General features: G+C 36.9%; 1 protein-coding gene across 1 annotated transcript in view; it reads left to right on the forward strand.

The window, feature by feature from the left end:
- LOC145255731 (potassium channel subfamily K member 1-like) overlaps positions 1-15,000 on the forward strand; it is a 184,631-nt gene that overhangs the window by 142,610 nt on the left and 27,021 nt on the right. The window contains exon 3 of the mRNA XM_080114347.1: positions 1,168-1,566. Within this exon, the coding sequence (XP_079970473.1) occupies positions 1,168-1,566 (399 nt within the window). The remainder of the gene's footprint in view (positions 1-1,167; positions 1,567-15,000) is intronic.

Raw genomic sequence — 15,000 nt, forward strand, 5'->3', positions numbered from 1 at the left:
CCCGGAGGCCACTCAAGGTTAATGAGTATACATTAGTCATTGTGATTATAGCATAGTAAACATAAGTAGTGGGAATTTTGTAAATTGGATTACTTGGGGGGGGGGGTTACAATTCATCAAGAACTTGTTTACGTTGGACTTGAAGACAATCAGATTGTAGTCAGCTGGAAAGCAGCCAATCGAAAGAGTTCCACAGGCGTCCAGTTCTAAGAAAGAAGCTTTGTTCATGGAACCTATGTTTAGGTTTAGGCACAGATAAAGAGTGTGGGAAATTATTGATAGTGGTTTTAGCTAGACAAGTGTTTTTCGTGAAAGTTTGGCGAGGAGGGGACCATAGATTGAAGCTGAGACAGGCTCGCAGCGGCTCTTCTGTGGGAAAGAGGTTGCAGGGAAGAGAAAAGGGCATCCCCCACTAAGCTGTGAAGTCTATTTTGAACTCTGTCAAGGCAGGATAAGCTGCTTCTAGCAGTTTATCCTGCCCAAATAATGCATCTTTGCTTCTTATGCATGTTCATGATAGGGGTTGCTTTCTCATACCGTCAATATCTATGACAGAAATAAACTTTCAGGTCATGAATGCATAAGTTCAGTCATCGTAACAATGCTTTCTAATCCATTCGGGCGGAATAAAAAAATATGAGGTTTACTTTTGGAACGCTTCTCATATTACTGGTCGGTGCTCACTATAAACTCATAAAGGAGGTTTTTGTGCTTACTAGGCAGTTGTTTTTGGCCAGGATAAGTTTTTCAATTTCAGCGTGATTCCCAGATAATCCACTAAAAGAATCTATGAAAGAACATCCTACTACTAAAGGGTGACTACTACTTGAAATTTTCTTTGTACCAAAGTTACCATAGATTTAATATTTGAGATTTCTTTTTTGTGAATACTTAAATAACTTAACACTCATTTCTCATATGAACACTCTGATCTCTTTTTCTTCTACCCTTCTACCACTGGTTGATCAGGTTAGGGTTATTGAAACAGGAGTCAGACTAAGTAAAAAGTTGTTTTTTTTTGTTTTGTTTTTTTCATTTGTATTAAATATTATTGTACTGCAAATTATTAAAAGTTAGATTAAAAAGGATTTCCCTCATTCTTTTTGGATTTCTTGTTTTCTTACACATTATTATATAATATCTAATAGTTTTCTTTGTTTTCACCAGGTTATGGCCGCGTGACACCTTTATCTGATGCGGGGAAAGGTTTCTGCATCATTTATGCTCTGATTGGCATCCCCCTTACTCTCATCATGTTTACAGCAATGGTTGAACGTTTCATGCTTCCTGTGACCTACATATTGCAGTTCATGCTGCGTAAACTTGGCCATCTCTACCGCGTCTTCCACATCCGGTTGCTGCATTTGCTGCTAATTGCTGCCCTCTTACTCATCTTCTTCTTTCTCATCCCATCAGCTATTTTCTCCGTGTTAGAACCTTCTTGGAATTTTCTGGATGGTTTTTATTATTGCTTCATCTCTCTGACTACCATCGGGCTGGGCGACTACATTCCTGGGGATAACCCTGACCAAAAGTACAGGGCTGTCTATAAAGTGGCCACAACAGGTAAGCAGTTTCTGTTTTTTTTTTTTTTGTTTGTTTTTTTTTTTTGTTTTTTTTGCCTTTAGCTTTGATTTGTCTGTTTTATGGGCCATGGCAACATATTTTAGTAATGATGAAATAATTTGAAACAATAGTTTTTGTAATTGTTATATAGTACTATATAGTAATTTTGGAATTAGTTGACTGTTTTACAGCATATCACTCATTATGTTATATATATGCTGAAACAATGTTTGTTTTCTGGTGAGGGTTATCAATGCCATATTAATGAGAACTGCTAAGGCTCTTTTTGTTGTTCACTGAAGTACAATGACAATCTGCTTACTCATTCCCTCTGCATTCTGTTAAGTTTTTTACTGATTGCTTCCACATATCTTCCAATTCCAATATGAAAACTACCAAAACAAAAGATAAATTTAAACCCAGTATCTCAACTCCAAATGTGGAGGCTTCTATTAGGTTTCATTTTTCAACATCAGAGATGTTTTCCAACTTATTAGATGTTAAAACCCACTGAAAAGAGACTAAACCCGACTTATTTTTATGTGACAATGTATGGGCATTGGACTTTTCACATTGTCACTTTTCATCGAAGACTCAAACAAAATTCTGGATTATCCTAACATGACCTAAAAACCTGATGATCAAGATTGACACGGACATTTGTGCCTACATTTGAAGTAGTTTTCCATGTAGTGATCAACTCTGAAACTTCTTGGTTATTCTTTCTTGGAGTTCATACATTAGATTCATTGCTCTTTCTGATTATCGTGAAGTTGGTTCTCTATATTGTTACAAACATTTTCTCATACCTGAGGTTATTTTCTACCTTTACAAATCTACTATTCAACCATAGTACTGTTGTTATATTTGGGCTCATGAATCTGTCTCATTGGAGGATTAGGATTTTGTTGATAAGGTTCAGAAACATATCCGTAATTTGATTGCCCCTCCCTACCCTTTATTCTTCTCTGCACCCTTTCTCTCACAGACAGAATGTTGCTAGTCTCAGGCTTTTCTATGACTACTATTATGGCATTTGTTCTTCACAATTGTTTGATCTATTCCCTGTTTCTTTTGTTCCAGATCACTTGACTTGTTCTCTATCAATTTACTGTTTTGATATCGTATTGTAATACAGCTTTCTATTCCAGTAGTTTTTTTTCCAAAGAATTATAGGCTTGTGGAACTCATTTCCTGCTGTTTTCCTCTCTGGTCTCTTCATCTCCTGTCATTGAATAATCATTTTTTTTGTTTTTGTTAACATCAACTGGAGTAATTTCCATAATAAAAAATACTATATCAAAGGCCTTTGATTGTCTGATGCAAAGATTTGCTTCACAAACTTTCTAACTAAATCCTTTCCCTTTGATAAGTTTATGGAAGTAGATGATGATGACACATAAAATCAATGCTATTGTGTCTTAGGGATGAGTTCTGATCCCAACCTTCTTCCTAGATCTTTATTAATGATCTTCCAAATCATATTCTGAGATCATTTGTTGATGGCTCCTATACTGATGATACAACTACGTACAGCATCGCTTTGAAGTCCACCAATGATCAAAAGCAGATAGTCTCTCTTCAATTTGGAGCAAGTGGTACAATGGGGAAAAAGTGGTTTCTTAATAGTATTTCCAATTCTTCAGTCGACATCGTGCGACATTGACAAATTTGTACCTTAATCCATTGAATTTACAATTTCTTATTTTTAAGCCAAAAACGTTGATATCTGTACCTCTTATTCTCTAAATAATTGGTTAAAGCATAGAGATACATATCGGTGCAGAATAAAAAATAAAATATACAATTTTACATATTAATGCAAAGTTCTCTCAAAATGACTATTGCTCAAATGCTACTAAAACTGGAAAGAACTCTCCTTTCTTTCTCTATGGCCCTAAAATTAAATAGAATGGTTTCTTTCCAAGTATTTCCCATGAGTGGAACACATTACTGTAGGAATATATATACATTACAACATGGTTGTTTTTAACTCTAATGTCAATAAATATTTGTCATGCCGTCCTGTGAATAGTTTACAATCCTGTTCCATTATCCAACTGAAAATCTTGCTTATCCTTATCCTCAAATAAGTTTTGGTAAATGGTTATCCATTAGTGTAAAAAAAAAAACAAGGAAAAAAAATAGGTTATTTGTTGGGAATTGATGTGGCAACATGATTGTAGCTGTAAAATTTCTCAGAATCTATAATGCAACTAAACACCTTGGCCAATCATGTTGAATCAAATAAATGTTACGACTACTCAGCTCAATATGTGGAGGGTCAGCAAATAAAACACTGACATGAAAAAATATTTTGTGACCAGCAAATATTGCAACGTATTTACATTTATTTATGAAAATTAAACTTTTTAGTTACGGTAGAATGTAATAACTTATATGTATGTTTCCCAATTACTCCTGAACACTAACCCAGTCTAATAATATTAGATCAACAGTGACTATACCTTTAATATATTATCCTAGTATTTTTCACATCTTCCTTTTTGAACTGATTTTTCTCTTTATTCATTTTTCTGCTGACTGATCAGCTTGATTTCGTTTTCTATTTTTTATAAATTGAATTAACTATTCCAAAATGATACTCTCTATCTTAACTCATCATCATCATGTTTAACATCCATCATCATATTCAGTTTAATGTCCATTTTACATGCTGGCATGTGTTGGACAACTTTTAAAAATTGATTTTTAAATCTACATTTTTGCATTTTTACATTTTTACATTTATACATTTATACATATCTACATTTTTACATATCTACATTTTTACATATCTACATTTTTACATATCTACATTTTTACATATCTACATTTTTACATATCTACATTTTTACATATCTACATTTTTACATATCTACATTTTTACATATCTACATTTTTACATATCTACATTTTTACATATCTACATTTTTACATATCTACATTTTTACATATCTACATTTTTACATATCTACATTTTTACATATCTACATTTTTACATATCTACATTTTTACATATCTACATTTTTACATATCTACATTTTTACATATCTACATTTTTACATATCTACATTTTTACATATCTACATTTTTACATATCTACATTTTTACATATCTACATTTTTACATATCTACATTTTTACATATCTACATTTTTACATATCTACATTTTTACATATCTACATTTTTACATATCTACATTTTTACATATCTACATTTTTACATATCTACATTTTTACATATCTACATTTTTACATATCTACATTTTTACATATCTACATTTTTACATATCTACATTTTTACATATCTACATTTTTACATATCTACATTTTTACATATCTACATTTTTACATATCTACATTTTTACATATCTACATTTTTACATATCTACATTTTTACATATCTACATTTTTACATATCTACATTTTTACATATCTACATTTTTACATATCTACATTTTTACATTTCTACATTTTTACATTTCTACATTTTTACATTTCTACATTTTTACATTTCTACATTTTTACATTTCTACATTTTTACATTTCTACATTTTTACATTTCTACATTTTTACATTTCTACATTTTTACATTTATGCATTTTTACATTTATGCATTTTTACATTTATGCATTTTTCTCTCCAATCCATTCTTTCCATGTTATCTTACTATTAATTGGACCTGCTACTTCAACTGTTCTGTATCTACTAACACAAGAACTCTCATCTTTTCTTTCAACATAGCCATACCATCAAATTCTCCTGTTTTGCACACATCTCCTTATACTGTCCAGATTTAATTTTCTTCTAAGGTTATCAGACTCCCATTAAAGATTCATCCTATCATTCTCATATGATTTTATCCATGCAACCCATGTCCTCAAACCTCACTGATTAGGTTTCACTTTCATACTGCATAGATTTGGCCATCGATCGCCATTCTGCTGGTTAGTAATGACAAAAATGCTCTGAACCTGACTGCATCCACTCCTAAATCTTGCTATCATGCTCGCACCTACTCTGGTCTGTGATTTAATGGTAGCATAACAATAACAAAGCTTCTGAACATCCTCAATAGCTTCAGCATCCAGATATCTTTTTTCTTCATCTGAATTCTCATCCATCTTCATTGTCTTACATTGTTTTGTATACAAACTGGATCTTCTCTTTCCATATACCAGTAATTCTACTGCACATTTAATCTACCCAATACTGCTTGTTTAACCAATTAGAACTTTGTAGACCTTAGTTTTTTTTTATTTTAGTACTTGGTTCTTCTTTGCAATCTGTCATAAAAAAAAAGCACATACACATTAAATAATCCAGTTGTCTATCTAATTTAATAGTCTTTGAATTTTAGTAAATCTCTAAGTTTTTTTTTTTGTTTTTTTTTTTTATTGAATTTGAATTTAAATGTTTTACTTCATACATAATAGTATCACGGTATCACCCATGTGGCCTGTTATATTGTGACACCAATGTTATATTGTTACTTCTGGGACCAGATGTATGTTGTAAACCTCTGACGCCAGTAGCTATATCGTCGTCACAAAGTATTGTATCTCAATACCCAATAACGATGATCACAATAACAAATTTAGCATAAGGGTAGCAAGAGTATTAAGTTAAATATTTATTGGAAGAAACGAAATGTTTGAAAATGTCTCTTGTTAATAAGAAGCTTTCGAGAAGAAAATAACAAAGTCCTTATTATTAAGGTTTGTTAGAGTGAAAATAATTAGAAATGTCTCTTGTTGACAGGATGTTCTGAGATGAAGAAAACAACAAAGTCTTTGTTATTAAGGTTTGTTCTTGTCATCATTGGGCAAACAGCCTCTGTTACTATGAGAAAGAAAGGGTGAAGACTTGAAGTTAGCTGCTGCTGTTAGAGAGAAAGAGTAATCCATATGAGTTGTTGCATCTACCTCCACCACTACCACTGCTGCTCAACTGATGTGGCAAGTTCTTATATATTGCACATGCAGACATAGTTTTAGACACATTTTCCAGGTGTGAACAATAGGAAACTTTTGCTGTTAGATGTGTCGTAAGGAAATGGTTAGTTTTGCCATAGAGAAATATTAGCTTCTCTGATTCTGATCTATTTCTATTTAAACCTGGTATGTCTGTGAATGAATTTAGACTAAGTTTGTGACTTGTGACCCTTTTATAAATATTTTATCACATGTATTCGTATCTCATCTGTCGAAATCTTGTGGCCTTCTCTCTCTTAGTGTAGCTACTTCCTTGGGCAATGAGTCTTGCCTGATAATTCTTTGCTATAATGAACTGTATTATAGTGGAAGGATGGGTAAAAAAAACATAGTTTCTGACTCTAAGGTTATGATCAGGATTCGGTTCTGGGATTTGGTAAGGAGTGAGTCACTTGCTCGACAACAGCATGTTTCTGCCCTCTTCTTTTCCAATCGACCATATCTGGCCTCTCGCCACCAATGTCACACCACACAATCTGAATGTCAGCAACGTGAAATACTTTTCAAGAGATGTTCACAACTTCTTTTTCTGTCCTGCAGGAAATTTTTCCTAGCTTTTATATCCTCCTATCAAAATCATGCTTTGCCTTCCCAAGATGCCCTTTGGGTATATAAATGAGCTAGCCATCCCTTTCTTCTTCTTTCCCAAAGAGCAATGCAGATATGCCTGGTATGTTGTATATTACTTATTTTTTTTTTGTTTTTGTTTCTAACCATAACCTAGCCTTTAATGGTACCTTTTTTCCCCCTTTCTCATATACCCCACACACTCCCCTAATCTTCGAGATCAATAAGACACTTTGTAATCCTTCATCCAAGCAGGCCTCCTCCTCTCACATTGAAGCCTCTGGGGGACAACTTCTTGGGGGTTGACGTTTTCAAGTTCACTACAGACATTCTCGTCCAGTTGTAAAGAACCGCAATGTGGGGCTAAGTCGAATTGGGGTGCATCGTTAGCTTCTCGGTGGATATCGACTTCCTCCTCTTCACTGCCATCACTGCACACCGGCAAGGTCACATGACGCAGGTCTAGGATATGCCGGGGAACGCCATTCACCATCACTTCGACTGCCTTCCTTCAGCAAGTGGTACATTTTGCATTGGGGGACTTCACTCACACCTCCTCACCCACTTTAATGGTACCTTCTTCATCCTCAATTCCTACCGTTTTGTTGTACGGATACTGCCACTTATATGCGAAGATGGCTCTATGAGGCACAGTTGCCTCATCTTGTCTGGTTATCAGTGAGATGTTGTACCACAACACAGCCTCCATGGGTGAAATGTTGTTTTTTTCCACAACAGCCTTGATGGTGCGATAATTCTTCTCCACTATCCCATTGCCATTCGGCCAATATGCTGCCCTAAAAAATTGCCTAACTCCCCACCTATCACACACCTCTTTAAAGGCTTTTGATCAGAAAGCGGGGCCATTGTCCATTAACAGTTCATCAAGCGGCCCTCTCTCCAAAAATATTTCTTCGATGACCCCTCTGATCAGCCATGCAGTTTCTGCCCTGATCTCTCTCCAGATAGCAAACTTCCCCGGTCCACAGTCGACCATCGACATATACAGCTTATGGCAATAATGGGTCACATCAATGGCCAATCGCTTCCAGTCCTTCACAATGTGTAACTCTCCTGCTTAGTGTCTGGATGGTCCGAGGTCTATCGATTGGCACTCCTAACAGTGCTCCACTACTTCCCTGACCTCCTCCTTGGTGGTTTCTGGGTAAACCTCTCTTGCCAGGAATAACGTCCGTTCTCAACCAAAGTGGTGCTGCACAGCATACCAAGGAGACCTCTTTTGCCTCTTACAGCCAAGGCCTTTTTTAACCGTGCTATTGAATCCACCTCGTTCTTTTCTGATGGGACCAGCACTACAGATACCCTCAACTGGAATTCCACTATCAAATCTGCGAGTGTTCCAAACCTGCGCTTGATCAGCATTTCTGCAGCACCTCTAGTCCTAACTCTCTTATCACCAGTCACTGCCAACCTGATCCATGAAACTACCGTTGCCGAATCGGATTTGATTTCAATTATTTTCAATCCCCACTTGCGGGCCAGATTGATTCCTTTCATAGCGGCCTCCAGTTCGGCTACGTTGATATGGGAATAGTCATTTTTCTTTCTTAACCACACCGCATCTTCCACAGTTACACCTCCCATTTCTAATATGACACCCAATGCTAGCTGCTGGCATCGCACCAAATTACCCCCCGCGTCTCTGCCGCTGATGTACCATTCCCCCCTTCACTGGGTCTTCTTTCATCACTCTCGCGATGATTTCTTGTAGCATGTTCGTGACCTCCTTCGTCACACGGCCCTCCCAGCCATCAGTGTCCATTTGTCGTTTAATAAAGCTGCACGCTATCCTGAGCCAGCCGGCGATTGGATAGTGTCCCACCAGTCTCCCGCATACCAAGAAGAGTTCTCGTTTTGTTAGGTCAGTTTCGACTTCGGGTATCGCATTCCCTCGTCTAAAGACGAGGCTTCCTTTGCAATCTCGGCATAGTTTCAACCCCAACACCGCTCCTCCATCCAGGGACTCCGCCGGTTTTGCAGTCAACCCATACCTCTCAACATGGCCTCTCTCTTTTTCCACTGTCACCTCTGCTTCCTCCACGAGAATGTCGTCGATGTTATAACTAGTGGCCTTGTCCACTGTACAGTCTTTACTCAGCACTGTCTTCAGCACGGCAGTCATAATTTTGGGGGCTGAGCTCAGCCCAAAGCCTAACCTCGTCAGGCAATACATCTTCCCCTTGTACCGGACCAATTGATGCTGCCAGAGTTTTTCATCTACATGGATCTGGAGATAAGCCGACTTCAGGTTGGCAATCTTAGTGACCCACTCCATCCTCCTCTATTTCCTCATCACCTCTTCACATACGTCAATCCCCTTTCTTGTTTTATTTTACTTCAGTCGAAGTTCTCAGAAATCAAGGGGCCCACAACCTGGGGCTAACACTTAGATACATAGATATTCAAATGTTCTATTTAAGTTCTTTATCTCTCAAACACTGAATTAGTAAAAAAATTGAGAACATAATCTTCCTCTCCCCAATTAACCATTTTTATATGTTGTAGTATCTTCCATTTTGGTCTCTTGATCTTATGGATTCCAGGACAAAAATTTATCTAGTCTGGTGGAGTATCCAGCTTCGTACTATTACTTGAGGTAACATCACTTGGAGAAGGTGCACCATTCCTCGTAAAAGCTAATTAAGGTTAGCCATAGTGAGATCTTATTTGGACAGCGAATACTATCTGATTTTGAATATTTGGTCAGGGTTTACTTCGATGGGAAAAGTATCCTCATGCCAGGTTGTTCTGACAAACCCCTGTACAGAGAGACTTTAGACACTCAAGGACAGTGTCTAGTAGGCATTAAAGTTCTCTCCTTTTTTTTTTTTTTTTTTACTTTTGTTAGTTTGAAGAGATCCAGGGGCTCCTTCCTGGAGCTAACACTTGATTCTATTTAAATTTATATCCAAGAGCTCTTTTAAGAATAGACACTGTTCCCTTTATGGCTGCTATCTGTATTTCCTTATAGCTTGGTTTTCCAGGGATTGCTTCTAAGTATTTATGAAGGTTCTTTTTTATTAGGCCAGTCGCTTCTGTCACAACTGGTATGATGTTTATTACTTTCAGAGACTGTTTTTAGATCATTTTTTAGGTCCTGATATTTTGTTATCTTTTCCCATTCTTCTCTATTAAGGCCAACGTTGTTTGGAACTGTTACGTCGATAATGATTGCAGTCCTTTCGGGCTTGTTCCATATTACTATATCTGGCTTGATGACCTTGTCTTTTATGTATCAGCCCGCCTGTATGTCTTCGTCGTAGAACACTGTCACTTTTCCATTTGATGTTATCGGTGGTGGTTCATGTCCCCAGATGTTCGACGACCTATCTAGTTGCATCTCTCCACAGATCTTCCAATGTAAGTATCTACATACTTTGTTGTGGTTGTGTAATGACCATCGGCTAGAAGGATCTTGCATTCAGACATTAGGTGGCTTGGGCTTTCAACAGCTGAGTGACAGAATCTGCATTGGTCGGTTTTTTGTAGACCAGCCATTTTCTTAAATCCATTTGTGAGTAAGCCTTAGTCTTGTACAGCTATAATTAATTGTTCTTCATCAAATAGAAATTTGTCACTTTTAAGCCATTGTAGTGAAGCCTCCTTGTCAATGTAGCTCTGGTTCAGTTTTTCCATGAACCTGCCTGCTCTCTTATGTCGTTGCCATCCTTCTAGTCTTGTCTTCAGTTCCCTTTTTGTATACTCCTTTCTCTTCTTTCGGGTGATTAGGGTTGCTGGGTTGTCAAATTCTTCTATTGTGGTGTCCAGTGTGTTACCACTGAAATTTTCACCGAGCTTTGTAGTTGATGTCTGCTGGGACAAACATTTGGTGTGATGTTCATTCACCATTTTTATTTTGGGGTCAGAGCATTTACTGTGGCAGGCTATATGTCTGTTTAATTCTTTGAAATCCAGTACCGGTCTAACTTTGTTCTTGGTGGGTTGAACAACCGCCAATAATGATAGGACTCCTTTTTCTTCCCCTGTCCACGGTTTCAGAATTCTCTCTTCTATCCACCTCTCCACTTCTTCCTCGAATCCTTTTCTTATTTCTCCTTGCAGTGTTTTCTCGTAGCAGCTTACTTTGTTTTGTAGTTCCGGAGGCCCGGAGATCCATTTCCATTTCACCGTTCACCTCTCGCAAACCGAACCCTGCCAGGAAATCCTCATCCTCGATGCAGCAAGCCTCTGGTTTTTGCATTCTGATGTTTCTATCACCTTCCACTCCTGCCATCCCTACTGCGCCAAGGCGTCTGAAAGTTACTTGGCCTTCTCTCAACGTAGCGCCCCCCAGTTGGTTGATCACACTTACACCTAAAACCACGTCAACATCACCGACCAGACGATCCAACACCAGGGCTCGCAGTCTAATGGGCACACCTTGTACCAGTACTTCCGCTGTTGTCTCTCCTAGGCATTTCACCTCCCTGCCATCCATGGTCTTAATACTCCTGGCTCTACTCCATGACCTAGCGACATTCTTTGCTACCAACATCGTGGTGCAGCCTGTGTCAATAAGGACCATGGCTCTCTTCCCATTGACTACTACCGGTAACTGAGGCAACATTTTGTTGCACACCATTTCCACATAGAAGAGGGAACCACTGGCGCAATGGCTCCACTTCATTTGTTTCCCTGGTCCCGCAAAGCGACACAATAGCGGCTAATTGCAGTCCTTGAGCCGGTGAGGACCTTGGCACCGGAAGCACTTGATGGCAGGTCTCCCCTCCTGTCACCTCACTGCCTGTCTCTTGTCATTCAAGTGGGGCCTCGTGCACATATTTCCACTCACAGCTGCAGCCACGACATTCTTGACTAGGACTCTGATGTGGACCAAGAGATCGTATCTCTGCACGTTCACGGAGATTTCTTCTGGGAAGCCGTTCACTAGGTATAGTTTTACTGTCATCTCCAGGCTCCTCCCCACGTAACCAGCCAATCCTGCCAGTCTCTTGATTTTCACAGCAAAGATGTCAACAGACTCGCCAGTCCACCTCAAACCTGTAAGCTTGCCGATTGCTTCAAATACTCTCAGCGAAAGCCAATTTCAGTCTTTGCTCCACTGAGGCAAGGTCTCCCTTATCTTCATCACGTATCTGCTGGTAAATTATGAGGGCTTCCCCCTCTAAGTATAGCGGCAGCAGGGTGACCACGTCTTCGATTTTTTGCAACCTTGCCGCCATCTTTAATTTTTCCAGCCACTTGATTAGGTCAAGCTCCCCAGTGAAGGGTCTCAACATTTGAGTATTCAGTCTCCAGTCAGCCATGTTAATTTGCTTGACACGCCTAAATAGCTTCTAAAGTTATGATCAGGATTTGGTTCTGGGGTTCGGGAAGGAGTGAGTCACTCGCTCGACAACAGCACGTTTCTGCTCTCTTCTTTTCCAATCAACCACACCTGGCCTCTCGCCACCAATGTCACACCACACAATCTGAATGTCAGCAACGCAAAATACTTTTCAAAAGATGTTCACGACTCTTCTTTTTCTGTCTTGCAGGGAATTTTTCCCAGCTTTTATATCCTATCAAAAGAAAAAAAGGAAGAGACAAGAAAAAAAAAAGCTTCTCCCATCATGCCCTGCCTTCCCAAGATGCCCTTTGGGTATATAAATGAGTTAGCCATCCTTTCCTTCTTCTTTCCCAAAGAGCAATGCAGATACGCCCGGTATGTTGTATATTACTTATTTTTTTTGTTTTTGTTTCTAACCATAACCTAGCCTTTAATGGTACCTTTTTTCCCCCCTTTCGCATATACCCCACACTGACAACTTAATACATCGTTAACAATTGATCGAATATCGTAATTAAGCACAGGTTGGCACCATTGTCGCTTATGAATCAATCCTGTCACATCAATGGCTGCTCCTGATGTTTGGGTGTCTCCGCTCCTGCTGATGCAATCTGTGTTTTGTTTACATGTTGTTATAGGCCTGATGGAGATCTTATATTTCACAATATAGCAGGCCCGACATTGTATGCCAACACAGAACACTATTTTGATAATGAACTATTAGCTGTAGAATACTAACATGGCTGAGTGTTCAAGTTCTGCAATCTTGATTTGAAGTGTTTGCTTGTGTTCATTTTCGCCCATTCACTAACATTGCCTATCAATCTTTTCTTTTGTTTACCTTTCAACTCGGCTCCTTGCATTATGCGTTAAAAGCACATTTTGCATCACCTTACAGAGGAACATGTGGACAAACAATCTCAACACTTGACATTTGATGACAAAGGATATTGATAGAATACCAATGATTTTTCTCAACTCTGCAATACTGGTGTGATAGTTTAGGATCAGTAATAAAATAACTTCAAAGGTTGATTGAGTGTTAATTTCCACAATCAAGATGACTTTTCTTATGCAGTACAATGATCATAATATTTTTTAAAGTTTGTTTTTAATTTTCGTTCTCATATATATGTTTTATATTTTATTTTTATTACCGCTTTTTCTATATATTTTCTTTATATATAGTAATGAAATCAAAAGGATGTAGTGTTTACATGATATATGCAATAGTAAACTTCAATCTAATATAAATACCAGCATTCATATATAGATAATTTGATTCCAACCAAATAAAAAAGCTCAATACGCAATAGAGAGTAGAGCTTATTATAAGAGAAAGAAAATTAAGACTGTAAGTTGAACTTTACAATCAAAATATATTGTTTGACTAAATACCCCAAAAAACAATTTACAAAGTCTTTATTCCACAGAGTTTCAAAGAATACTATTCTTGCTATTCTCATATATTTGTAGCAATACTAGAATTTATTTGGTATGGCGTTAAGTGAAACCGCAATTTATGGTAGTCATAAATCGCGAAGAAAAACAAGTGAAAAAATGTCGGATATGTAAAAGAAATATAAAAACCAACCACGCATAATATTTCAGCTAGCATGAAAGTTTTCTCAAGTTAAGACGAAAGTAGTTCTTTAGAGAGAATAGAGTCCAAAATTCAGTGTAAAACGTTTTAAATTAAATTTAGTGTGAAAAGTTTTAAATCAAATTCAGTTGGAAAGTTTTTAAAGTAGTTTAAATAATGGAAATTGCTTTTTTCGGACAATGAAGTAGCCCAAAGAGAAGTTGATCTCCAGTCAAATGGGATCCGATAATAAAAAGAGAAAAACAGTATGTCATCTTTCATTGCCGGCTTAATTAAAGTGATTTCAGATTAATTTTAAAGAAATAAAATCAGGCTAAAATTAAAAAATAAATTTAAAAAAATCAACCTGTGAAAGTTTGTATTACTCTGACCGGATATTGTCTAGACAGACCTAACCAATTCTTTCTGTAAAGTGTTAAATTCCATGTCACTATTAAAAGGGTGCGGAGTGAGGATTAGAAAGTTTTAAGCATGGCAGATTCTTAGCTTATTAATAGTTGTAAGGCTGTCGAAAAGTCATGATGATGATGATGATAATGATAAAATAATAATAAATGCAATGTAATGCTTATAATAGTATAGTTAATGATCATGTGAAATAATAATAGTAATAACAGAAAAACCATTAATATTCCTAACTATCTTAGTAATGATAGTAATAAATTTAGTAATAATGATAATAAAAAACGGTAATAAAAATGGCAATAATAATAGTTATAAATATACTACTAGTAAAAAAAAAAACTTAGCCATAGAAATAAACATAATAGCAGCAATAGTGATAGGAATGATGTCAATGACATAACCATAATGATAAAAAGCGGCAAAGATATATATATATATATATATATATATATACACATATATATACATATCTACATACATATAAACATAAATACAGCCATAGACACACACACACACACGCATATATATATATTTATATATATATATTAAATG

Source organism: Euprymna scolopes, chromosome 31 (genome assembly GCF_053919585.1).
Source record: "Euprymna scolopes isolate OS-2025 chromosome 31, ASM5391958v1, whole genome shotgun sequence".
NCBI lineage: Eukaryota > Metazoa > Mollusca > Cephalopoda > Sepiida > Sepiolidae > Euprymna > Euprymna scolopes.